Raw genomic sequence first — 26,541 nt, 5'->3', positions numbered from 1 at the left:
TCTGAGGTTTCCGGAATTTCCGGAAGTTATATGTGACATGATCAAGTAAAATGAGCCAGATGTTGCTAATATTGTTTTGGGGATATTGGCAAAAACAGTGTTCAGATTCTTTTGTTTTATATTCATTGATAAATTGCTCATAACTCGTACCGACATCGCCTGGTTAATAATTACTTTGTACAGCAGAGACACTAAAATGAATACACGGGATCGATACACGTGAATGTGTTATGCACGATTTGATATTCAGACGATAAATCTTTGGATACCGGGATAGAAAATGATGAATATCTCCCGTAATTTTTTATTCTAAAGCCATATTTTTTTCCTTGCACTTGAACATATGTGTTGAAAGGATATGATAGTCGTTAGCTTGTGTATTGAGAAAGAAGCGTGCGTATTGAGCTCACAAACTGACCAAAATTCTGATTTTATATGTGCCGAACTATAGCGCAGCGTAGGCTTGCTGCACTCACTCGTGGAGGCAATCTAAAAGCACCAAAATGTATAGCATTCGTAAACTGACAGAACATGATGTAAAAACTTCTAAATTGCTGACATGTGACTCATTCCCCGTGATCATGTCATATTAATATTGTATTAACGAGCTTTCTAATCCACTTAGCCTTACTAGATAGGGCCTTTTGACCGTGGCAATCCCTAAACGCTATATAGGGCCTACCACTGGAACTGCTAAAACCCAGTGACCACTCCCCGAAAAAATGGGTGCAGCGCGAGCGGTCAATGGATTTTTAGCGGTTCGCTCTATAATAAGGCTAAATCCACTCGTCATCAGTTTGAAATAATAATATCCGCATTAATCCGATTCCCAATAGGTCTAAGATTGTCGGCAGAAGGCTACGCTTCAATGAACAAACTTGAGTAAAAGATAATCCTGTGAAAACAAAACAGAAAGAATACATGAGTAATTAGGAATAATAAACCAGTAACCTTTTGTTTACCCGGGGGGTCACTCCCATTGTGGCCTGTACACCATCCGCGATAATGAAAACGCGTAAAAAGGGTAGTTTTTCGTGGGTAAGAACGATACGCGCGTAACGCGTTTAGGGTGTCAAAAACATGAAATATTGAAAAAAAGGTAGCAAAATTGCAATTGCTAATACGCGGAAATGAAATTTAGGGTATGAAATTTAATGCAAGGAATAAAATCCCTGTTTAGGGTGTGAAAACACCTGTTTAGGGTATAGTTTTAGCCAAGGGTTAAATCCTTGTTTGGGTGCTTTTCAAAAGTTGATTATCGCGGATGGTGTACAGGCCACAATGGGAGTGATCCCCCCGGGTTTGTTTATTACATTTTTACTTGCTTATGGCGGAAACACACTTAGATGTACATCCTAATAAGATGAAATCAATTCAAGCCATATTAGCCATGCAAGCGATATTTTATAATGAAAGTGGTTGCTTCGATATTTTTTGGCATATTGTAAGTAAATTCTTTACGCATGTCCCACCCTACGTCTATTTAAAATGGAATCAGTAAAAAGTTGTGTTATTGCAAAATATTTTTGGTCAACATATGTTCATGTTTGCAAAATATTTAACACTTTTATAATTTTCATCAAGTTTTCAATAATGTTTTCTGAATTTTATTAATTAAAACGAAATACCTTTTATACAACATTTAAAAGTTTTCTGTAACATTTAAACGTTTTCTTGTGAAACGTTTTGTGTTTGCTGGGAGGGGAAAATGGAAGTGACTACAAGAAATGTAGAACTTCATTATTACTCATGTGTATAGCATTTTTATTACTCATGTATATGGCATACTTACGTGTTCTACATCTAAAATGTTGTCAAACTTTTCGACTAAATCTTCGAATTTTGGCCTTTGATCTGGTGTTTCTTCCCAGCAAGAATTCATGATATTGCATCTGAAATCAAAATAAGAATCGTGTTACGGTTTTTCATTTAAGAATCTAACACGAAAGCAAGTCAATCAAAATGATTAAGCCAAAAGTTTCATCTTCAATTAGGTCGACCATATACTGCACCAATAAAGTATCCTTACACTTGGAAAAATGATCACAATTTCAAAACTAAGCAATATTAGGGTAAATTTGCTTTAAAAAAAAAAATAGATGCACTATCTAATCCTGCACATTATGACACCACATTGAATCCAATGTGACCTCAAGAAGTAAAGTTACAAGCAATTGAATAGACGAAGGTCCAGTTTTAAAAGTGAAAAAACTGGCCTATATACAAGGCGCAAAAAGATTCCAACAAGCGCAACAAAGAGACAACACAGTTTCTTCAATGAAGCGTTATTTAAAGCAGTTTTTATGCAGTTTTTACTTCTCTGTACTTTTCATAACTTTCATTTTATTTTTCATTCTTTTGTTTCAGTTTTGTGTTGTTCCTTTTGTTTTGAATTAAAGCCAAACGCATAAATTAGCCATTGACATGTCTAGTCTGTGGAGTTTGAATAGGCCCGTTTGTCACTTTTCGTCTAATCAAATGCTTGTAACTTTGCTTCTTGAAGTCATATTGGATTCAATGTGGTGTCATAATGTGCAGGATTAGATAGTGCATCTATTAAAAAAACAAATTTACCCCAATATTGTTCAGTTTGGAAATTGTGATTATTTTTCCATTCAGTGTAAGGATACTTTATTGGCGCAGTATACAATAATAATTGGTTTAATTAATGCATTTTAAACATGATCATGATGATGGACGGGTTATAAAAAAGAATGTCAGCGTCCCATGTAATAGGCTAAGAAAACAGCCGAATCTAAATAAATGCTAACTATGCATGTTATCCTCCATCTAATGAAATGCTAAAGGTTTACTTACCAGGGAGCTCCAGAGTTATAATCATACGTTTTATATTGGAATAGAAGTTAGCCGTGTCGAATTAATGATACTCACATTTTCTGTTCACATGATCTAGGTGGTACCATTTTGTTTCCATCTTTCAGGAAAATAACTACATCTTTGGCTGATATACCAGGATAAGGTTTCTCTCCTGCAAAGGAAAGTTTGAAATTCTTTGGCTAACAAATTATAACACAACGCACGAAAACTCCTTACTACGGAACAAACTTTTAACGTACTTTGAACCCTTCTAAACAATTCAAACGAAGCGAGTAAACAACGAAAAACGACTGTCATATTTTTGTTAATGTGCATGTTTACATCGTGATCATTTTTACATACTGACGAATACCAATGACTATAAACCGTCGATATGGAGTGCCTTAACGCGATTCGCTGAGCGCGTCTAGCGACCGTATGGCAAAAAAACCCCAAAAAACAAACTAAAACACATGCACTAAAAGTCAATAACGTCACATCCAGTCTATGATCAATATAAACTCCTCAACAAAAGTTTTGGAAAGTTTTTTCAAGCATCTATATCTCAGATTATTTGTGCATATAACAATGGATAGCTACTTTATAAACCTTTTCAATGACATCACATTTGAAATAAATCACATTTTTCACGCCTTAGTACACGTCTTGTGAATGTAGTGGGGTCTCAAACAGAATGTGCCAAATTCACCATTATTCTTCACAATCTGGGACCTAGTGTAACCCTCTAAGATGACACCGCTCGCCCCACAGAGCCAGGGTAGTCAACGACTACCTACAGAATATGGGAGTAGAGAGAATGGAATGGCATGCCATCAGCCCAGACCTCAACCAGATTGAACACTTGTGGGACCAGTTTGGTTGTGCTGTGCGTATTAGAGTAGCCAATGAGCTCCATTGCAACCACATAGAATGGCATGCGACGAATCCTGGTTGAAGAATGGAATGCCATCCAACAGCAACGGGTGACCAGGCCCGTGACCAGGCTGGTGAGCAGCATGAGGAGGCGGTACAAGGCTGTTGTGGCTGCGTATGGTTTTTCCACCAGCTATTGAGGTTAGTGATTACAGTGTTATTTGAGCACAGAATAATGGCCAATTTGGCACAAGACGTGTATACTCAGCCGTGTAAAATGTGGTTGTTTCAAATGTGATGCCATTGTAAACAAGGGGAATTAAGAATCTATCCATTGATATGAATCACGATATGAACATGTCACACTTTCCAAACTTTTGTTGAGGAGTTTGTTATAAAAGAGGCGGTTTATAGCTATCTGAGATTCAACAGTATGCAGGAATCACTAGGGATCCTATATTTACCTCGAGATGCAATTTCCCACATGACGACACCAAAAGACCAAACATCAGACATCTGGGAATAAATGCCCCTCAGTAATGCTTCAGGAGCCATCCAGCGAACTGGTAATGGAGTCTGTTGTAGAATGATCAAACACATTATGAGTTAACCCGGTATGGACAAACAATGTTCAAAACCCTTTATTGTTTTATAAAATCATAATTCAGGCAAATCAGAAAACTATACCTGTTTGAAAAACTACGTTTTGTAGTTTTACGTTGTCCTTTAAACATGTTGAAGTACCTTTCGGTGGTTCGATGGAAGATGTAACTTAAACAACACCAATGAGCTTGAAATAATTATTCGAAATGGTTCATATCTACTATTGTTAATGGAATTGTCTTCATGGTATGAACTCGACTATTAAATGTCTACTTCGAGAAATACCTACATATTATAAAGTACTAGGGGACTCCTAACTTTAATTCCGAATGGCAAATTGGGTTCTATACGGTCCACAATTTATAAGTTCCCCCCTAATACTTTTTAGAATAAGTAAAAAAATATTTTACGAAATATAAAAATGTAAAAAGATATGTATAGCCCTATTTGTTTGACACACGTGGATCAATTTATAGCGTCACACATCGTTGCGTTCAGTCACAATGTTAATTGTGTAAGAAAAGAGGCCGTTTTAAAAGTTGCACCTGAGTCCATAGCAGTCAGGTTTTCTTTAACAAACACATGAATAGACCTGGCCTACTGTATTGTTTGAGAGCTGACTCCTATGGACTCAGATGCAACTTAGATGAACCAACATAATGAACGATTATGACTGAACGCAATGACGTGTGACGCTATAATTTGGTCCATATGTGTAAAACAAATACGGCTACCATGCATACCTCTTTACACGTTTGCATTTTGTCAAATATTTTTCGATTTATTAAAAAAAACATTTAGGGGGAACTTATAAGTTGTGGACCCTATAATTTTGAGAGTGTCCTTACCTCGTGGTGAAACCGTTTGGCCATCTCCAAATCTGTAACATGACAGGCTAGACCAAAATCTGATACTTTACATGTGAGATTGGCGTCTATTAGAACATTACGAGCCGCAAGGTCACGATGGATTACCTGTGAAAAAATTAATTATCATCATCATCGTCGTCGTTGTCGTCGTCGTTATCGCTGTTATCATCATCAACCACATTGTCTTCACTCGTCATCCGTCATTATCATTATCATCATCATCATCATCATCATCATCATCATCATCATCATCATCATCATCATCATCATCATCATCATCATCATCATCATCATCATCATCATCATCATCATCATCTCTCTCCATCTACTCATACGATCTCGTTATCGTATTGTTATCATCATTACAAAAAAAAAAAAACAATATTATCGTGTAATATTTATATACGTATTTCAGGTTTTCATTATTATACTTTTTATCGTTATACTTTTTATTACTATACTTTTTATCGTTATTTCTATATTTATATTTTTTGACAAGTAGAGTAATAATAAACTCACCTCTTGTCTTGCTAGGAATGCCATGCCATTGGCAACATCACGAGCAAATTGCACCATTTGATTATCAGTAAGAATAACTCCATCTTGAGAGCACTCATTTTGATCAACTTCTGTCTCGTCGTCTTGTTTCATTGAATGCAGAATGAGAAAGTCACGCAGATTGCCATGAGGCATATATTCCATCACCATAAAAACTGGTTCTACAATAGAAAAGTAAATGTGTGTGGTAAATACCTATATCAAAGACAATGTATCTGGGTGCATGGATGGCTAGCACGGAAAAAGACGTAAAAACACGCAAAGCAGCTGCATGGAGAGCATGTAACAGCCTCAACAAAATCTGGAGGTCAACTCTCCCAAGGAAATTCAAGACTCGTTTATTTTCTGCTACCGTTGAATCTGTACTAACCTATGGATGTGAAGCATGGACCATGTCTCCCAGACTAAGTAAAGAAGTTGATGGTTGCTACACACGAATGCTTAGAGCAGTTTACAACATCAATTGGAAGCAGCACATCACAAATAAAGAGCTGTATGGGGACCTACCGAAACTTTCACAGAAGATCAGAGAGAGGAGGACACGTTTCGCTGGGCATGCATACAGAAGCAAAAATGAGCCTGTAGCCAAGCTGATCCATTGGACACCAAAACATGGAAACAGAAAACCTGGTAGACCCCCTCTAACATACGTGGATGTATTGAAACAGGACACTGGACTGGATGTTATGGATTTGGGAACGGCCATGCAGGACAGAAGGTTTGGCGTGCTGTTGTAGTTCGAGGACACCACTCATCTTAAGCAAGTAAGCAAGCAAAGACAATGGGCATTTTCAATTTGTCGGTTTTCCATTCTCATTTAATCTGCTGCCTGTGTTAGACTCTTACCGAAAATATTCCGGGCCACCATGCACCGTGAGCCGCTCTGAACATGAACATGGCGACATGACCCAAAACGAGCAAATGAGAATATTGTTAGGAAATATTAAAGGAATCTGGGTAATAAATGTATACGTACCTGTTTTTAAGTTGTAACCAACTATCCCCATGATATTCGAATGACCCTTCAAATCTTTGGTAAATATGATTTCACGTCTAAACAGAGAGTTTTCAGTTTCACTTGCATCATCTAAAATGGTATAAATGTCAAAATTACAATTTTATATCATAGAGGTGACGATATTTTTCAGTATTCGTCTTATTTGCTTTGATGTGTGACGCAGCGTATCAAGAAGAAATGTAGTTGAATATGATCAATTGTTATTTACAACAGAAAAAAAGTTTCGGCAGTGGCGAATGATCAGTGCAATTGAGTCAAACAATTACACCTTGCCGCATGTTAAAAAGTAGTTTAAAAGTAGGTTTAATTTTAATATGCGCACCCTTTCTTCCTGCCAGAAAACGAACGCAAGCTAAAATTACCTTTTAGTGTCTTGACGACAACCCTTGTGGACGAAGTGTAACTTTCCATTCCCTTCGCTCTAGCAAGAAATATAACACTGAAGGATCCACTGTTGATTTCTTTGACTAAATCCAGTTTTTCGTAAGATAATGGGAAGTCAAATTGGATAGATGAGTAGTCTTCATTGTCGTAGTTTTGAGGCGGTGCAACTGGCCCTGTATGGGAGAACAATGAGATCAAATAAAAGCAAATGAAATAGGTGGATAAAGTGATTTTAACGAGCTCTCATCGGGTACCTCTCCACTGCCAGTAAATGTCCCTTTTAGGTGTCTTTCGGAATTATTAAAGTTATATCAATATCGTATAGATGAGTTGACTCGTGACGTTATTGCCTGGCAGTATGCGTGCGAATCATCACAATTCTCGTTGTTCTTTGCCTGGCAGTATGCGCACGCATCATAATTTGTTCAGAGCCCGTGCTTTTAAATCTCCCGCCACATCTCAATAAGGCTATTGCACAGTAAAGTGGTTGTATGCAGTTCGCTCAAGCATATCATATACCAGTCCCTTGCCTTTGTTGATAAACATATCGTCGCCAGAGTGCTACACTATCGTAAGTGACATTTTTGGCCAAAATGAGATTTTGACTAATTATGGAAGGCCATATAAAAAGGCACATTTTAAAACAGGTTTTAAGTTTCAAAATTGCTTAATTAATTTTTAATTAATAAAATAAAATATCGTAAGTGCAATGCAATTTTAATTAATGCGTGCAAGACTATCGTATGTGCCACTTACGATAGTCTTGCACGCTAATTTTGTTTTTCATTTGCTGCAAGACCATCGTATGTGCCACATACGCTACTTTATTTGGGCCTAAACAACAAAATCACGGAATGTTACACCATCGTAAGTGCAAAACAGTCTCTAACACATCACTGGCTGTGACGCTGACGGCTGTATGTGTTGTCATCATGCTGGCTAAGTTCATAGCGCCCATGACTGGTAATAGAGACGATAAATCCGGTGTTTTTAGTTTTAGATTCAGTAATAAATCTTGAGAGATAACATTACGGCAAAAGATGTCTTGCTATTGTTAATATTATGTGCCAAAATAAATTAGCACTTGTTAAGAAACATAAAATGACAAAATATTGGATATTTGAGCCGATATTACGCATATCCTAATTTAGCAATGAATGCTACACTATCGTATGTGGCACATACGATAGTGTTGCACTCTACACTTATTTCTATTTGAGTGCAACACTATCGTATGTGGCACATACGATAGTGTTGCACTCTACACTCATTTCAATTTGAGTGTAACACTATCGTATGTGGCACTTACGACATCTAAATCAGCAAATAATTCATCGATTTATTAACTTTAACACCATTTATATAGTTTATATTATAAAAAATCAAATTACTTTACATTCCCATGTCATTTTATGGCTACTTGGAAACAAACGGCTACGCTAAACACAAAAATGCTCCTCCTGTAAAACTGTCCAAACTGCACTTACGATAGTGTAGCACTCTGCCGACGATATGAGGTCAACTCATCTATAAATTTAGACACTAAAAAAGATATCCTTACGGTACCTTTTGGCGATTCATCAATCCTTCTGTTCATCCTTCTTCTAACAAATGCAGCTATAAAAATAAGTATGCATAGCAGTATAAATCCTACACCGGCTAAGCCACCTATAAATATAGGATCACTGATTAGTAGTGACGAATTGTTGACTTGTATGACTTCCCACTCATCTGTCGTGTTGTTGGGTGTGGTTGTCGATAACAACGTATCTAAGAAGATAATATAATGGACATTAATTTATTATTCAGAATTAAGAATTAAGGTACAAGTTATTTTCATCCCTGTTTATCCCCCACAAAGACAGCTATGTCATAATTGGAAGCAGCAGTCAATCGTTTAATTGCGTATTCATGACCTCATTCGTTGAAATCGGTCAAGAAATAAAGACACAGTGATCAAAATCCAAAGGAAGGCGCAAACTCAAATATTGAATATTGCCCTTATTTGATGCTCTATTGCTCTGCAGACAAAAAGTTCTCGAAGAAGAGAAGTAACGGCGTGCTTTCCACTGATTAGAAGATTGAAATGGAACTTTTGATTTCGGTTCTTCCTGTGAATTTCGATCACCGTTTCTTTAACTCTCAATCGATTCAGTCAAAACATTAGATCTTAAATCATGACTTATGGGAACAGGTGTTGGCTGCTGGTTTTAATTGTGACATATGTGATGCGATCAAGCAAAATCAGTCGGAACTCGGAAATATTGATTATGAGATATAGCCAAACAAAGGCAATATTTCCTTTTGTTTCCTGTTGTTTTGGAAACTCTTTAATTGCTCATATCTTTAGAACTGGTTGTTCAATTTCAATGGGGTTTTCTGCAAAATGAAGTTTTGCAATGCTTTTTACTATCCTATTAGAAACTGAAAATTTGATATTTCCGAGTTCCGACTGATTTTGCTCGATCGCATCACATATTTGTCTTTGTGTAATATATACAGGGATGAGCATAACAGACTGATACGTTCACTCTTTTACAGTCTGTATTTTCAGGGCACCTTCTAGAAACATGACACAATACACTTTGTAGTCCTAGTAGTAGTCCGTACATTTTTGTACTATAGTGTTATTGCTAAGATGCTTGGCTATAATCAAATACTATTAAGGGTATACGATGTATTGTTGGTCGAAGCAGCAGAAAAAAAGTAGTTCACAGCATCTTGCGAATGGTAGTGAGCTTTAACAAAAATTGCATAAAGTGTTATTTTTCAATAATTATTGATTCAGATAATGAAAATCAATTTTTGGCTGATTCGACCAACAATACCTCGTATACCCTTAAGATGCCACCTTTTCAAGAATGTTCATGCACCGAAGATTAATTAGCAAATGTATGAGAATTTATGTTTTCCATTTACTTTGTTGCGAAATCTACAAGCAAAGTTACAGCCATTTGAATGAGCGAATGTCGAATTTTAAATATGACCTTAAATAATTCGACCTGCGCTCATTCAAATGCTTACAACTTTGTTTTCTGATATTCAAAATGTGCAGGATAATATACCATAGAATTCCGTATACAAGCATATACCTTATGCCTCTAAATGAGGGTTTCTTTATTTGACGAAAGAGACGAAAGGTGGACACTCTCCGCAAAAACATTACAATATATATTTGTACAGCCGCCTGTATCAATAATATAGTTGTTCAAACTTAAAACAATGTTATTGTCTCTTTCCACACAAAAACCCTCTCATTTAGAGGATGCTTGTTGAAGGAATTATGCGGTATTGTACTGAAAACTCAAATTGTGAACATTGCCTACCAGTAACATACAAAACCAACTGTGTAAATATCGCCTTTCTCGATAATGGTGAGACAGTCTTGCAAGTTAGTCGCTGCAAATGATGCTCTCTTGTCGGCACCAAACGTAATATACTCGTGGTATCCACTAATGACTGCGATGAGGAACTTGAATGGATAATTTTATCTGTACATTCCTGTTCTCTTCCACCAACAGTCCACTGGATAAATGCTTCTGGTTTTGTACCGACAACAACACATTTGAATTCTTGTGGTACGTGTTGGGTAACAAAGATGGTTTCTTGCGAAGAAATTGGGTTATGGTTGGTTGCTTGGTTAAGGTTGAAGATGTTTAAGGAGGTGTTCGATGGTGGTATGCCTTCAAAACAAAGAATAGGTTTTGTGAGTGCAATATCGAGTAAGCACTAGTTATGTAACGAAATAAAAAGGGTCTAACATAGTCAATATAATATAGTGGTAGAAGACAATGGAGGCAAAGGAAACACCAGAAGAAGCAGCTATTGAAGAGGAACAAGAAGAAGACCAAGAAGAAAAACAAGAAGACTAAGAATAAGAAGAAGGGAAGGAAGAAGATAATGATGAAAGAGAAGAAGAAGAAGACAATTAAGAAGACGAACCAAATGAGAAGGATAAGAAGAAAAGTAGGAGGAAAAGGAAGAAGAGAAAGAGGATGATAAAAAGAAGAAAGCGAAAATTAAGAACACGAAAAAGGGTTTGAAGAAGGAGGAGGAGGTGAAAAAGAAGAGTATACAGCCTGTCAAAAAATTGTGCAAGTGCCACTTTTACTAGGGAAGAGAGCTGAACATGTAAATCAATGATTGCTGATGTTGATGCGTCTAATGCACTCCTCCTTTCGGGGCGCATGCATTCGACGCATCAACATCAGCACGCGTGCATTATTTTGTCTAATATCTCTCCCAACAAGTAATACGCGTTCATTAACCTATAACATGTATAAGTGCAACAAAAATTCGTTTGTCTTTTAACATGTCTTAAGGGGGTACTACACCCCTGTGGTAAATTTGTGACTACTTTTACATTTTTCTCAAAAAATAATAACACACTGGTAACAAAAGTGATGTATTTTATTGGGGCAAGGTATCCAGTTACTACACTGAAATTTCAGTGACTCAAGACAAGCGGTTTAGTATATATGATAGGAAATGAGGTACATCCTAGCGGTACCTTATTTCTTATCATAAATATCTTGGGTCACTAAAATTCCAGTGCAGTAATTGGATTCCTTGCCCCTATAATATACAGAACGTTTGTTACCAGTGAGTTTTTAGTTTTTGAGAAAAATGCAAAAATAGACACAAATTTATTGAGGGGTGTAGTACCCCTTAAGTGACTAAGAGAACAGCATTTACCATGATAAAATCATTGACATGCACATGTATTTAATTTTTTATAGCAGAATGTGAAATATGTATTTATCTTTTAAGTGGAAAAAGGGAATCATCATTCCTGCATCATGATAATTGATGCATTCTTTTGATTTCACGAGGAACTCTTGATAAACTTGATGCTATCACTGTTACATGTAAAGCCCTTTTCCTAGTAAAAGTGGCAAAATTGTAATCTTACCCTTTCGTCTTTAACTAAACATATCTCGAGATTAAAACAAGCATATTGAACAGAACAAACGGCATTTGAGAGCTAAGACTACGCCCTTGACGTTGATGTAAGAACCATGTCACAACGGTATTTTCTAATTGCCAGAGAGGGCGCTTTTCACTTGCACAATTTTTTTTTGAGACAGGCTGTAGAAGCAATGTGAGAAGATGATGAAAGAAGAGGAAAATGCTTAACCCAACTAATGCTGGAAAAAGACAAAAGACGTTGCTTACTGTAAACATGTAACCTCACTGTTAAGTTGTCTGATTCTTGGTACGGATATGGCAATGCCACTGTGCAAGTTAGTGACCGGTTGTGGAAGTTTAAGTTGGGTTTGAAGGTCAGATAACTGACAGTTGCATTCATGTAAAGTTTCGTCTCAAACCTGACACCTTCGTCAAAGCTGATATTGCCATCAATGGCCCACGTAATATTTGGTCGAGGGGACCAGCCCCACGCCGTGCATGTTAGGGTGCTTGGGATATTTTCCATTTGAATAGAAACGCCGCCATCTTTAAGTTGACGGTTTGGGTTATCCTCGTCTATGGCGATGAGTCCTTTTGTAGTTACTGTAATAGGAAAGGAAACATGTCGTTATGAATATAACAGAGTGAGGAATAACAGTTTCACCAAACACGTGAAGCCCTATTCAGGCGATTCGCCAAGCGCGTGTAGCGATCAAGCTTTTGTATTGCTTTATTCTGTCAACAGAGGGCGACGTTACTGATTTTTCAGCAGTGAAATGTTTATAGTGGATTCTATTCAGTAATTTGCTGTGATCAGAACGAATAGGTGAAAAGATTCCTTTGCAAGCTTTCACGTCAGGAAGGATGAGAGATATTTTATGCAATACACTGAAACCTTATTAATTATTACATACAGTGACAAATATTACACGTTTACCCAGGCGGCGGATGACATGATCGAGCCGGCAACTTCTGAAGCCGCCCGGCCGTATGGCATTTTCCAATATAGTCGGTTAGTTTTGTGGGGTTCATTATCGAACCCAACGGTTTTAGCTTGTATTTATATTATTTATCAATATAGGCCTATTTGTTTGTGATATTTCAAGCGTTTTAAAATTTCAAAATAATCCCATTCAATTACATGGTTGACGATGAAAATTTACTGAATTTAGAGAATGCAATGCGGCCACCACCTGCGTTTACCGTCGCCATAATGGGGCGTTTGCGAAATGCCGTTTCACAGTAGAGTGATTTGAATAGATAACCATCTTCTAGACAGCGGAGTAAACTGTATTTCGCCAATTCTAAAATGTCAGTGAATGACTTTCGGTTATATTTGCTGAGCATGGCCAGCATTAGTATCAAATATCACCTTCATTGTCCTGAACAATACAAAAGGACAGTTAATCTTCAATCTTGATTCGTTATACACATAATTCCATGGCCTAAGAGCTCGAGTCGTGCGTATAGTCCCCCCTCCCCCCAAAAAATGACATGCAATTATTTCAAAAAATGCCTATGACAATCACTATAACAGGCATACACTGCAAAGATATTTTACTCAACATTGAGTAAAAAGGTCACAACTCAACAATTGAGCTCATGTTGAGTAATTCTTTACTCATTTGTTAAGTTGTGACCTATATGAGCTCAATGTTGGGTATTTTTTTACTCAACCGTTGAGTTGTGACCTTTTACTCAATGTTGAGCAAACTATTTTTTGCAGTGTATTCTTCGACATCACTCATAGACTTGCTACTTAGGTGAAATTGCTTTTAGTTGTATGAAACTTTTCTTTTAAAAAACTATTAAGGAAATTCATCTGTGAAATTCGATTTACTTAAAAGTGCTAGCAAAAACAGATGAAAAATTATGATATACAAGATACTTGCGTGCATAAAAATCTTGACCCTTAACTGCAATCAATTACTATTGTCAATCCAAAATTAAAGGTCATTTTTGAACAAACGTTGTTTATTCTGTTAACGATTGATGACGTGATTTAAAAATATATGCGGGGGTTGTCGTTTTATAAAAAAATTCTTAGAAATTCAAATACAACGTACTGATGATCTTTCATCAGGTTGAAGGGTTTTAGATCAAGATCCTACACAAGGCTTTATGTTTAAGTCTTTTACGCAGACAATTGAAAATTTTCATGTATTAAAATAATTGTTATTCAATTTTGAATTTGTTTTCTGGCATTTAATAAAATGTCAAGATTATCTTTTGAAAGAACCTAAAGGCGGCTAGGAGGGATATATTTATTATAGCCGTGTGGTGTGTTTGCAAGACAATGCAGGTAATATGGTGACTTTTGGACGGAAATCGTTTGCCGTGAAGCACACAGCCATAAGGTTTGTGTGCAAATTTCTGTCAATTTCAATTTTGTATTACAAAAAACCCTGGGTATGTGATCCCAAGTTTTAAAAATACCTAAGAAGTAACATATTTGTATTCAATTCAGGTATAAACTTGTGATCACACACCAGGATTATCGTAATACAATATTGAAATTGATTTTAACACACAAACATATGGAGAAGAACTTCAGAGAAGACAATTTGCAATTGGAAATACGGTACCAAGCCCAGTACCACTACCACCACCACCACCACCACCACCATCATCATCATCATCATCATCATCATCACCATCATCATCATCATCATCATCATCATCATCACCATCATCATCATCATCATCACCATCATCATCATCATCATCATCATCACCACCACCACCACCACCACCACCACCACCACCACCACCACCACCAAAAGTACTAAAAGTACAAACTGGCCTATTCAAAACTTCACTGACTAGACATCTGGTTTGAGAGTGGTGAATGGCTAGTTTTTGCGTGCCTTTAATTTAAAACAAAAGGAACAAAGGAAAACTGAAACTAAAGAACTGACAAATAAAATGAGGGTTATGGAAATTACAGAGAAGTAAAATCTGAAATAAAAACTGCTTTAAATAAAACTTCTTTGAAGAAACTGTGTTGTCTCTTTGTTGAGCTTGTTGGAATCTTTTTGCGCCTTATAAAAGCCAGTTTGTTACTTTTAAAACTGGACCTTCGTCTATTCAATTGCTTGTAACTTTACTTCTTGATGTCACATTGGAATCAATGTGGTGTCATAATGTGCAAGATTAGATAGTGTACGAGCTATTATAACCAAATTTACCCCAATATGTTTCAATTTTGAAATTGTGATTATTTTTCCAAGTGTAAGGATACCTTTTTAGCGCAGTGTAAGATTTTACTTACCAAAAGTCTGAATTACAACATGTTTAGTAATAGGCGAGATGATATCGTTTCCTGATATACAACGTAAATCCCTGGAACCATCTAATTCCATATTCGCTATGATATATACACTGCTTTCCGTATTCCAAAGTCCATTTTCTAATTGGGAATAATTGTTCACTTGTGATGTTGTGGGTTCGAATCCTGTGATATTCCATTGAACCCAGGCGATTGGTTTTGTGTTCCTGGTTATGCAATGGAATGTGTAATTCCGCCCTTCTTCTAATAACATCGTGTCATCTTCATAGATTGGTTTTGGAGTGACTATTATTTCCATATGTGAAGTGGTTACTGGAACTAGACGGGGGAAAGAAAGGAAAAGAAATGTATGTTTGCATCATTTATGGTCCCGTAAGTAAAAAGGAAAACCTAAAATGTAAATGCTGAAAGGGTGATTGTTATAAATTATTGATGCTATATTGTCAGTAGGCTAATGTGTTCTCTATAATGAAAGACAAAGATAAAGACAATTTATCGCGTCTGACGTCACCTGTCAATCAAACTCGAGCACGGTTTGTTTACAAGTGTCGCGATGATGACTTGCTGAACGCGGATTTATAACCGGGCGCCTTATTGTTAATTTTGCACCTTTCGACATGCAAACCATCTCAAAAGTTAGGTCTTTATAGTAGGAAACTTTCTTTGGTGAAGGCACCATGTCCACAATGCCTAGAAAAACTGCTTTTTGCCTTGTAAAAGTACGTAATTTTCGCCATTTGCTGCTATTCCTTTTCTCCGATCAGCACCAGATAGATAGATCGGTCTTCCTTTTACGCGCTGATTAACCTGTGTAAACCAATCAAGGATCGTAATTGACAGTGACATCAGACGCGATACATTGTTTTTATCTCTGTCTTTAATTATAGGGTGTTCCGAAAAGTGGATCAATTATAGACCGCAAAACAATTAAGGTACTAGTCAGTAACACCACATTTAAAACAATCACCTTTTCACCGCTTAATACATGATTTGTGAATGTAGTGGGGTCTGAATGTGCAGAATGTACCCAATTGGCCATTATTCTGTGTAGCAAGCTTTAATCCCATATCATCACAATATGGGACCTAAATGCAATCTTCCAAGATGACAACATTTGTCCCCACAGTGCCAGGGTAGTCAACGGCTACCTGCAGAATATGGGAGTAGAAAGAATGGAATGGCCCGGCATCAGCCCAGACCCCAACCCGATTGAACACTAATGTCGGACCAGTTTGGTCGTGATGTGTGTGTCAGAGTAGCCAATGCAACGACATTGAATGACATGCGACGAATAATGGTTGAAGAATGAAATGCCACCCACAGCAACGTGTGACCAGGCTGGTGAGGAGGAGGTGCCTGGCTGTTGTGGCTGCGTATGGTTTCCCCCGCTATTGAGGTTAGTGACTAGTATTGTTTGAGCACAGAATAATGGTCAATTTGGCACATTCTGTTCCAGATACCACTGCATTCAGTAGACGTGTGTTCAGCCGTGAAAAAGGTGATTGCTAAAGTAAATAAAGTAGCTATCCATTGATATGCAATACGATATGAACATGTCACTAAATCTGCTTGAAAAATTTTGCAAACTTTTGTTGAGGAGTTTACTATAACTTATTATAAATTTCTGTCGAAATAGCCAATGAATCTACTTAACAATTGAATACATGAATACAAAACCCACCCAAGTCCATGGGAAGTGATTTTGAGAGAAAAACCTGTGTATCATTTTAATTCCTTCAGTTAGATTTACCTGGTCAATATGGTAAGTTTTACGTACAAATGTGTGGATTAACCCGCATTTCAGAGACTTCGTGGGGTTCATTTTAAATCCAGGACGTTTTTTGAATCATATACAAAGACAAAAATGTTGGAATGAAATTACCACTTGTAAGATAATACAAAATAAAGCACACATGTATGTATAACGTTGATAAGCATTCTGCCATGTAATATAAACCACACACTTTCCTTTATTAAACCCATTTTTTTTCAAAAGTCACTCTCTAGCAATGAATGTGTTACAAGTGGACTTTTATACACACTGGATTTCAATCAATGTGTTACAAGACTTAAATCATGGAATTGGGTGGTTCTTTCATACATGCTATTTTTCACATGCTCAATAGACACAGAGGATGAATTTGAGTTGTTCTTTCATATATATGACAGGCCTATGTATAGCAACAATTTCCCATGCTTAACTCAATTTGGCCAAAATATGGACTTGGGTGGGTTTTGTATTCATATATTCAATTGAAAGTACCAAAAATGTTTCTTACCTAATACGTTGATCATAACAGCGGTCTTGATCCCATCAGGGTTCACGTAGTTCCTCGCCATACATTCCAAAACAGCATCCTGATGCTCCTCATAAGTCGGACGCCTCCAAACCCAGCTACTTCCAGTATCAAAGAACTCGCCATCTTGAACTACAGTGTTAGTCACAGCTATAGGAACTTTATTGATTGTGATGTCAAGTGATGCGTTTGGTTCCGCATCTTCGGCTTTGCAAGAGATGTTGATTGGTTGGTTTTCAAGGACAGTGAAGATACCAACTGGTTCTCCATTGCTGTATGATATCATTGCAGAGGTAACTGGATCGATGGTTGATAAAGTTACTCTACTTGGTTCAGCTTGGTAAAGGGAGACAAAAGCAAGTTTGAAATGAGAATAAATCATTTTTAAATGATATAAAATATCAATTTGACAAAAAAAAAGATATCTGCTCAAACTATTCGCTACTATGTTTCCAACAAAATTGCGTCCAATATTATCTTAGGGCTAGTACATAGCTCATGTGCTATGTGAGTCCATCTCCTTCTCATAGTTTTTGTTTTATTTAATCATTTCAATCTGTATTATTAATCATCAATGAAACTATGAATCAATAAAATTACGCAATCCAAACTATGAAATGGAGTATAGATGCCATCTTCATATTCCTCGCAGGAGGTACATAATCCATTATTTGACATTCGCATTAATATGCAAGAAATGCATCCAGAAAAGGCATTTTAAGTTTGATAAATAAGTATCTAATCTAGTCGTATCTAATCTAATCTAGTCGTATCTATTTTTTTGTATCTAATAACTAATTTATTTTGTAATTTAATTTTAGTGTCTTTAAGAAATTACTTTGTATTAAGTATGCCTCCTTTTTATGCGCAGTATAGGTGTGGCTTGCCTACCCAGACAAGCGTTGTCATTTCTCATCTAAGTGACCGTAAGTTAAAGAAATCACATAAACAATAGCGCATGCATGTATTCATACTTATAATATTCAGCAAGACTGTTATACTGATGGTGTCATCCCCCATATCATTGCTGGCAACGTGTCTACCAGTGCAGGTTAGATTCACTCCTTGGTGGTCAAGGGTTGGCGTGAAGTTGATAGTACCCGTGGTAGCAAGCACCCCGCCTTCGGTAAGTTCTGATGATTGGGCCACAAGTATCTGCAATTGAAATGTCATAAAAAGGATACAACAGATAGATCTCGTTATTGGAAGTGAAACAACCGAAAAAAGTACTTGGAACACTTGGTACACACTGTCAAAATTCCATACAGAATTGGTTATGATCATGAAAATGACGTATATTGTGGTATGGAACAAACATAGCATCTACACCGGGAATCTACAAATGATTTACCCTTCCCCTCTCCTCATCAATCACTGTTGACACACATTCGCAAACTGCTGAAGACATTGGTATTTGTCAACATTGAACAGGAGAGAGGGGTGCCAGTTTTCCGTTCTTTACACGAAAGTGTTCAAAGACTTTTTCCCAAATTGTAGCTAATTCTAGAAAACTATATTTTTCTGGCAATCTATATTTTTGTCCAGAAATATCCAGAAAATCAATTAAGGACAACATTCTTGGCCTTAGTAGTCTTAATCCCAAAGGTTTTGATGCCTTTAAACTTCATTACACAGTGTGTATTTTGTATTACATAATAATTATTATATACATGATAAATGAAGTGAATTATCTTCACGGCAATAATGTTGCAAACCCGTGGTTGCAAATCTTTCTCGTATATTGAGCATGTTTTAACGATCTTGAAACCAAACGATCTATAAAGAAATCATTTTTGTTCTCAAGTAATAATTGAAAAATGTGCATGAGGCTTACATTTTAAAGTGTCTTTTTAAAGCCATGTAGTTTTACGTTTCTTTTTTTTTTACTTTACTTATAGGATGGCTTTAAGTTAATCGCTGAATGTTGGCATCACTAAAGAATAATAAATTAATTATTAATAATAAATTAACAAACAAGATTAGTTTTATAAAAATAAAATTAAAAGAAAAAACCCGGAAATACCTGGGTATTCAAAACCAAGCTGCCAGGCGTGCGTTCAAACACTTCGCCACCAATGACCCAGATTATTTCAGTAGACGTGAGCGAGTCCTTTACAGTACATGTGAAAGTATTCTCTTCACCCAGAATCATGTTGACAGTCAATTGACTGCCCATATTTGGATTAAAATCCACATAGTCATAGTCGTTGTGACGTAATTCAATGCCATCTGCTGTGAGTGGCCCTGTATAGTATAGGATAATAGAAATAAATCAATAGAGTATATAACATAATAGCTCATTGGAGATTCTGCCCCTAAATCTGGTCCTGGCTCATAGGAAAATGAATCCACTTATCTATAGTAAAAAACGTACAAATATCGGTTTATATAAAAACATTTGTTAAACTTGCTTAAACATTCTAACACACTGTTTGTAAGTGTTGACAAAATATTTTGCAAAAATCAGTGCTGTTGTAGTGGTTGGACATTTAATATTATTGTACCACGTTAATTGTAACGTTTTAAAACCATTTTTTGTGTTATTTGTGACTAGCGGTATATTCAGTATTAATATCGGGCTTCATTCCGGCACTGTATTAAAAACGAACTTCTGGTGATGCGGACTACGTGGTATAGTGCATAGTGGTATGGGACTCGTAATCAGTAGGTCTGTGGTTCGAGTCTCTGTTAGATTATCTGATTTTCATTTTATTTATTCCCTAAGATAGATAGGAATAGGGAGATGAGACATGCAACCAACTTAACGTATCAATTTATAAATTGGAGTATAACATTTCCATTATAGTAATGGGAATAGCTGCTTCAAGATGGCATCGGGTCATGGTCAAGGAGTAGGACAAGGAGACAGAATCTACTATCTACTAACATAATAATAACATGCTTCTACGTATATGTGGAGTCTGATTCGAATTTGATGAATAACACATCAATAGGAAATTGACTGAGATAATTGAATTCCATGCAAACTGTCATATTGTTACTTTTTGTTTACGATACGTCGCTCTCGGCTATAACTCGATTGTGTATCACAAATAACTAACCCAAAACCATCAGTCCTTTTGTTGTAATTTATTTTGATACAAAGACGCTGGCATGGTCGAATATAAAAAATCATGACTTTGTATAGAGGGTATAAGATCAGTTTGCCATTTAAGAATATTCGTTTTGTTTTCTTTCCATCATATTTTGTGTGAGAACTCTATTGTTGGAAAATTTACTTTGATGTCTATCTTGCTGTTCCCCGTTCAAACTTACCAAATGCTGTACAAATTAAGAACGAAATTTGTCGCATTTTACGATCATGTCAAAGATCAAAATGTGACACTTTCAACTTCAAGAATAATGTATATTTATTGTTGGAAATAATAACTCCACAAATTGTGACAGCATCTGGAAGTATAAGCAATGCTCGTCGTGAAGAGCACGATTGTCTCCAGGGGCCGTTTTCTATTTTTAAATTTTGGTATATTTTCCGATTTTATGCACCGTTTCGCCCAGATAATAATGTGTAAATTTTAATAGTGCCTATGGTAAATATTTCTAGAAATTATCTAAATATTAAAAAGTAAAAACAATTAAAACAAATCGGTCCCTGGAATGTGCCAAACATATTCATAACTTTTACAGAAAACGTTTTATTGTCAGTTTATATGAAGGGTATAAAACGTGTGAATAAAACGTTTTGAAAACCAGATGCATTGTAACATAACGTTAATACAGACTGAGTGTTGATAAAATATGTTGCACAAATGTTTGCCAAAAATATTTAATAATAACATTTTGACAACATTTTTAAAATGTTGTTGTAGTGTTTTTTCATAAAAACGTTTTAAAAGGTTTTTTTTTTATATAACCCGCCATTTAAATGCTATTTAAACGTTTTGAATAAAACCAAAGCGTAATTAAAACGCGTTTATAACAATTTGTGTGTTCACTGAGGAATCGTACAATTAAGAAAAAGCATACAAGTTACGTTGACAAACACCCATACATTCCCAAATGTGTTTTTTGTTTTTTGGTTTTTTGGTGTGAAATTGTTGTTTTCCATCAAACATGTCAAATTTGTGTTTATATTTAGATTCCTTGAATCTTTTCCTTTAAAAAAAAACGTACTTTGTATGTCGTATGTGAAGTTACGATACTTCCAATACATGCATTTTGAGGGTGTTGCTGCCTTACGGCAACGCTATATCGGGAAAACCTAGGTATTGCTAGTCGAATTAACCAAAAAAAATTTCATTATCTAAATCAATATATTATTGAAAAATAACATTTTGATGTTTTGCAAAAGCTCATTCTACAAATCATATACTTTGAAAACTTATACGTTTTACTTAGTGTTGCTGTTTCAGCCCTCTTAACAACATAATTCAAGAACCACCGGACCACCAAAATTATCTGTGATATTTTAATTCTTCTACAAACTCGGTATAAAATGATCAATACAATTTGTGCCAAAGCTCACTACCATTCGCAAGATGCTGTGAACTACCAAATCGTAACAGTTTAAAATAGTTGCTAACCTTAATATTATTCTTGGTCTTTTTAGAGTGAAACTTTTCCATTAAAAGAGGGTTGTTCTCCGTTTCACTCTCTCACTCTTTTTTCCAATATATCCACGTGTACAAGTAGTTATCTCCCTCTCCCGGGCCTCTCCCTCCCTCTCTCACTGTTCTGCTCTCTCTACCCTTCCCTCTGTCACATTTTTATAAATATGTCTCTTCTCACTCTTATGCGGCCCATACGTTCAATATTATCGGGCAATATCAAAGACCCTAGAATAGATACCGGTACAAAATCTACCATTGTGCACTGTACACCACGATCACAACAGTACACAATGGTAGATTTTGTATCTAGAGTCTTTGATATTGCCCGATATATTTGAAGGTGTATGTGCCGCGTTATTCTTTCGTCATTCGTCATCATCTCTGTCCGCAACATCATGTTGACATGAGAAACCAACCATGAAGTCATTCCACTAAATGGTAAATACAATATGTTTGGCCAGTAAACACTTCATAAAGGAATGTAATAAAGAGAAATTATAAAAATGACTTGTCATAATTGGAAGGACAATGGGCGCAGCCTTGTGTAATGAATGAGTTTCTTGGTGAATTTTCCATGTGATGTAAAGTTGAATTTTATACTCGATCGCTTTTGCAGAAATGCGATTCTCACTCATGCTCAGTGTTTACTTCTGTTTTTAGAGCGTCAGGCTGATCAATCGATACAAATCGGCGAGGCCAAAACGACGTTGCTTTTGCGTGTTGAAGAAATCTCAACTTCCGAGCGATATCGCGTGACACGTGAATGCATCAACCAATCATTTACAACCAACTGGATCTATTAGTTTGTTAATTAATTTACCTTTCTCGATTATTAACTTTCGGTGATGAATTAATTTAAAGCAATAATTATTGACAGCAGTGGATGTTCCAGAAATGTATTTTGTGGCATTTAGAATATTTTAATTCTGCAATCATTATCGCCATGATAAGTATAAATGCAAAACCGACGAGCGATCCATCGCAAAATCCGGCGATTGCCCATCGCTTTCCAAAAGCGGTGCATCTGCAATCGCTTGGCGATCGAGTATAAAATTAGCTTTAATAATTGTCGCCAAATCTCCATTTGATGCATGTAATGCATCTTCTTATCCATACAATGTTTTAGCAATAATTACGATTTATACATACTTCAGGTTCAAACAATTAAGTCGGCATATTCAATTCTTAGACATTTATGTACGGAAAGAGTAGCCTTCAACATTAAAAAGACATTTATCAAGAACATTGCACACAGGTGAAATTAAAGTTGTTTAAACCCGTCTACAGCCACCTTTGTGTCTTTTTATTTTGATGAGATTCATCAGACAACAAAGGACTTATAATAAAGTGTCTCGGGAATACAATGCAAATTTGATCTTCATGCATTCGTGCAGATTGATTTTGATTTTAATGGAACTATTGCTTCACAGTGAGTCATGTTGTTATTTTAATCTTTTTTTCAAGTTGTCAAGGATATGTTAACATGATAGTAAATGGAATTCCAATGGTGGTACATAATATAATTATGGCATTCCAAAGGTGATGTACTGAAGTAAATTTATGTTACTCAATCAAACACATACATAAAACTCGCATATTGATATACATCTGCTTTTTCTGTGCGCCAGTCAATTTCATGAATTGTACGTTGAAAATTTCCGGTTAACACAAATTTAATTTGTCTGCTTAATCATGTTCTACTGTTCTTACGTCTTCATGTTGGCTATGAAACTAACAATGTTAGACAAGCGTTATATTTATTTATTTTTTCATTCACATTATCATTATAAATATAATTTACTCACTTCCAAATAATTTTCTTTATTGTATTGTTTGTCTGAATTTTTCGTATTACCTGACATCAGGTATGTATCCCATAATGTTTGAAACAGGTGATAGTTTGGGTTCGGTTTTGGTAAAAACGTTTTAATAACATTAAATGTCGGGATATATAAAGGTCACGAAAACGTTTTAACGAAAACGTTTTAAAACGTTTTGTGTACACTGCAACAACATTTTTAAAATGTTGTCAAAATGTTATTGTAAAATATTTTTGGCAAACATTTTTGGCAAACATTTTTGGCAAAATATTTTGTCAACACTTTTAAGTAATAACCGTATTTTAGAAATTTGCAATATGTTATCAAAACATGTTTTTGAAGGTTATGAACACGTTTTATGCCCTTTATATGCCCTTATAACCAGATATTTAAACGTTTTCTGGCTGGCAATCTTTTCTAATCCCTTGTGAATAATGTCAAAAGCGTTTTGTGTTTGCTGGGTATGTTTGTCACATATATTGTAAATTTCGAAGCGTAAAATGTCAAATAATAAGTATTTATCTTATTTGCATGTACATACTTTTAGATGACTCGGAATCACATTGTGTGCCTTGGTCCAGACAGAGCAGTATTGACTTCCCACATGTTACCTCGTTTTTGCGACAGGACGGATGTTCTGTATAAAAAAGAAATCAATGAAGTGAATATAAGGAATTTAATATAATTTAATGAAGTGGCTACAATTTAAAAAAAAAAAACATTGCTTAAAATCGAAAGACTAAAATTGTAATATGATTAAAGAACATGTCACTCGTGAAAACCTTCGAATTAAATCCGTTTTGAACTCCAATAATAACACTGGTTGTAGAACCCAACATTTTTAACGAGAAATCACAAATGATAACAACAACAAACAAAACAAATTAATACACTCTTTGCATCATTTTGCTCAAATTGGTTCTCGCTATCTGAGAGTGTATGAAAATAAAAAATAAAACCAGAAGCAATGGAAAAAGAAAGATATCAAAGGATGAAATAAAAACTCGACCGGCGGTTGACTGCCGGTTCCGCCCGGTCCGTCCGTTTTCCACTGTTTAAAACAACAGAAACCCAACGGAACCGGGCAGAACCGACTGTCAAACGCCAGTTGAGTTTGATTTCATCCCTAACAAGATACAGTTAACTTTCCATACATTAAAATCTACTTAAAGATTTTATATTTCAGAAAATGGTGTTTTACTTGACAGCTTCTTTATTTGTGATAAGCTAAGGTTGACTTTTTCAAGCATCAGGTCTAAAATGTTATACTTTTATATCGTCTGTCATTTATTTTCAGTGAAAAATGCCTTTAAGGGATGGGGTATGAACGTTTGGACAGTATTTATTGTGGGATGTTAAAGCACATCAGACATATCGAATTGCATTCTGAATACGAAGAATGTCCTTCTGATATCAAATAATTTAGATTTTTTGAAATTCGAAATGTAATGCACATTTTATGGCAAATGATTAAAAGTTGATATTTTTGATATTTAACAGTACTCGAACTCGAAGTAAACTTTATAAATCTGGTGATATATTCTTAAAGTGTATATAGGTGGGATGAAAAGCCGACGATCAATTGAAAATTTTGACCTTTCGTATTGAAGATATGGATTTTTTCCCCAAAACACCCCAAAAAATTAGGTCTTTTGGGGAAAAAAATCCATATCTTCAATATGAAAGGTCAAAATTTTCAATTGATCGTCGGCTTTTCCTCCCAGCTACATACACTTTAAGAATATATCATTAGATTTATAAAATTTACTTCGAGGGCTGTTATATATCAAAAATGTGAAAAATATCAAATTCTAATTTATTTATTTATTAGAACATACACTTTTGTAACAGTGGCACACGCCAATCCGGCGGTGCGTTCATAAACAAGATATTAAAGGAAACAAAGCAAATTACACAAATATTATACAAAGGTGACCGTAAAAAAGCACAAGTCAAAAGTAAAACTTGTTGTACAGCAAAAGAAATACATATTGAATGACAAATGAATGAGGAAAACACACAACTACCTCAACCCAAGTTGACTTGAAGTGGGTTTACGGCAATAAAAATATTATATACAATATAGATTATATTAAACAAGCAACGCAGAATTTAGCACATACAATTATTAGTTATCAGTAGACTTCAATTCTGATCTTGCTTTCCACGCTCTCTTTGCTCAAGATTTACAGAATTTATCAAAAATTTCATATATATCATCAGCATTACTTATATTACAGAAAGTGGTCGCTGTACTTCCAAGAGCAAGATTAAATTTTACATCTAGATTGCCAGAGATAAACAATTCCCATATATCAAGGCCATTTAAATTAATCAATTCATTCTCTAGTTTACAGTATTCATCAGCTCTAATATTGTTAAGTGCATGACAAGTAAAAAGAAAATGCTTTACATCTTCAACACCAATGTTACAAAGTTTACATATACCGTCGTTATCTGGAGTCCATCTGCTAATTTTACGTTCTAAAGGAAGTGTGTTTGAGCGAATCTTGAATTTGAGACAAGCACCATGA

At 35.7% G+C, this 26,541-nt stretch overlaps 2 protein-coding genes across 2 annotated transcripts in view; both read right to left on the bottom strand.

The window, feature by feature from the left end:
- Window positions 1-322: 322 nt before the first annotated feature.
- Window positions 323-5,940, bottom strand: LOC140168918 (fibroblast growth factor receptor 3-like). The gene is made up of 6 exons (XM_072192233.1): window positions 5,682-5,940; window positions 5,142-5,267; window positions 4,155-4,266; window positions 2,893-2,989; window positions 1,793-1,892; window positions 323-895 (listed from the first exon to the last, which is right to left on the bottom strand). The coding sequence occupies exons 1-6, from the start codon at window positions 5,868-5,870 to the stop codon at window positions 866-868; spliced, it is 654 nt and encodes a 217-aa protein (XP_072048334.1). The 5' UTR covers window positions 5,871-5,940; the 3' UTR covers window positions 323-865.
- Window positions 5,941-6,068: 128 nt separating this feature from the next.
- LOC140169176 (uncharacterized) overlaps window positions 6,069-26,541 on the bottom strand; it is a 46,193-nt gene continuing 25,720 nt past the window's right edge. Inside the window, exons 3-13 of the mRNA XM_072192433.1 lie at window positions 24,549-24,644; window positions 19,640-19,860; window positions 18,591-18,771; window positions 17,599-17,952; window positions 15,302-15,637; window positions 12,298-12,633; window positions 10,449-10,805; window positions 8,689-8,892; window positions 7,101-7,295; window positions 6,697-6,807; window positions 6,069-6,124 (exon numbers count right to left, since the gene is read on the bottom strand). Of these exons, the coding sequence (XP_072048534.1) occupies window positions 6,069-6,124; window positions 6,697-6,807; window positions 7,101-7,295; window positions 8,689-8,892; window positions 10,449-10,805; window positions 12,298-12,633; window positions 15,302-15,637; window positions 17,599-17,952; window positions 18,591-18,771; window positions 19,640-19,860; window positions 24,549-24,644 (2,447 nt within the window). The remainder of the gene's footprint in view (window positions 6,125-6,696; window positions 6,808-7,100; window positions 7,296-8,688; window positions 8,893-10,448; window positions 10,806-12,297; window positions 12,634-15,301; window positions 15,638-17,598; window positions 17,953-18,590; window positions 18,772-19,639; window positions 19,861-24,548; window positions 24,645-26,541) is intronic.

The sequence above is a fragment of the Amphiura filiformis genome, chromosome 14 (genome assembly GCF_039555335.1).
Source record: "Amphiura filiformis chromosome 14, Afil_fr2py, whole genome shotgun sequence".
NCBI lineage: Eukaryota > Metazoa > Echinodermata > Ophiuroidea > Amphilepidida > Amphiuridae > Amphiura > Amphiura filiformis.
Note: the sequence above shows the minus strand (reverse complement) of the source record. Positions and strands in the feature narration are given on the sequence as shown.

Coding starts and splice junctions, on each gene's coding strand:
- LOC140168918 (XM_072192233.1), bottom strand. CDS start 5,870: ATGGTGATGGAATATATGCCTCATGGCAATCTGCGTGACTTTCTCATT. Junction 4,267..5,141: donor CCAAACGGTTTCACCACGAG/GTAAGGACACTC, acceptor ATTCTACAACAG/ACTCCATTACCAGTTCGCTG. Junction 1,893..2,892: donor AGATCATGTGAACAGAAAAT/GTGAGTATCATT, acceptor TTTTGATTTCAG/ATGCAATATCATGAATTCTT.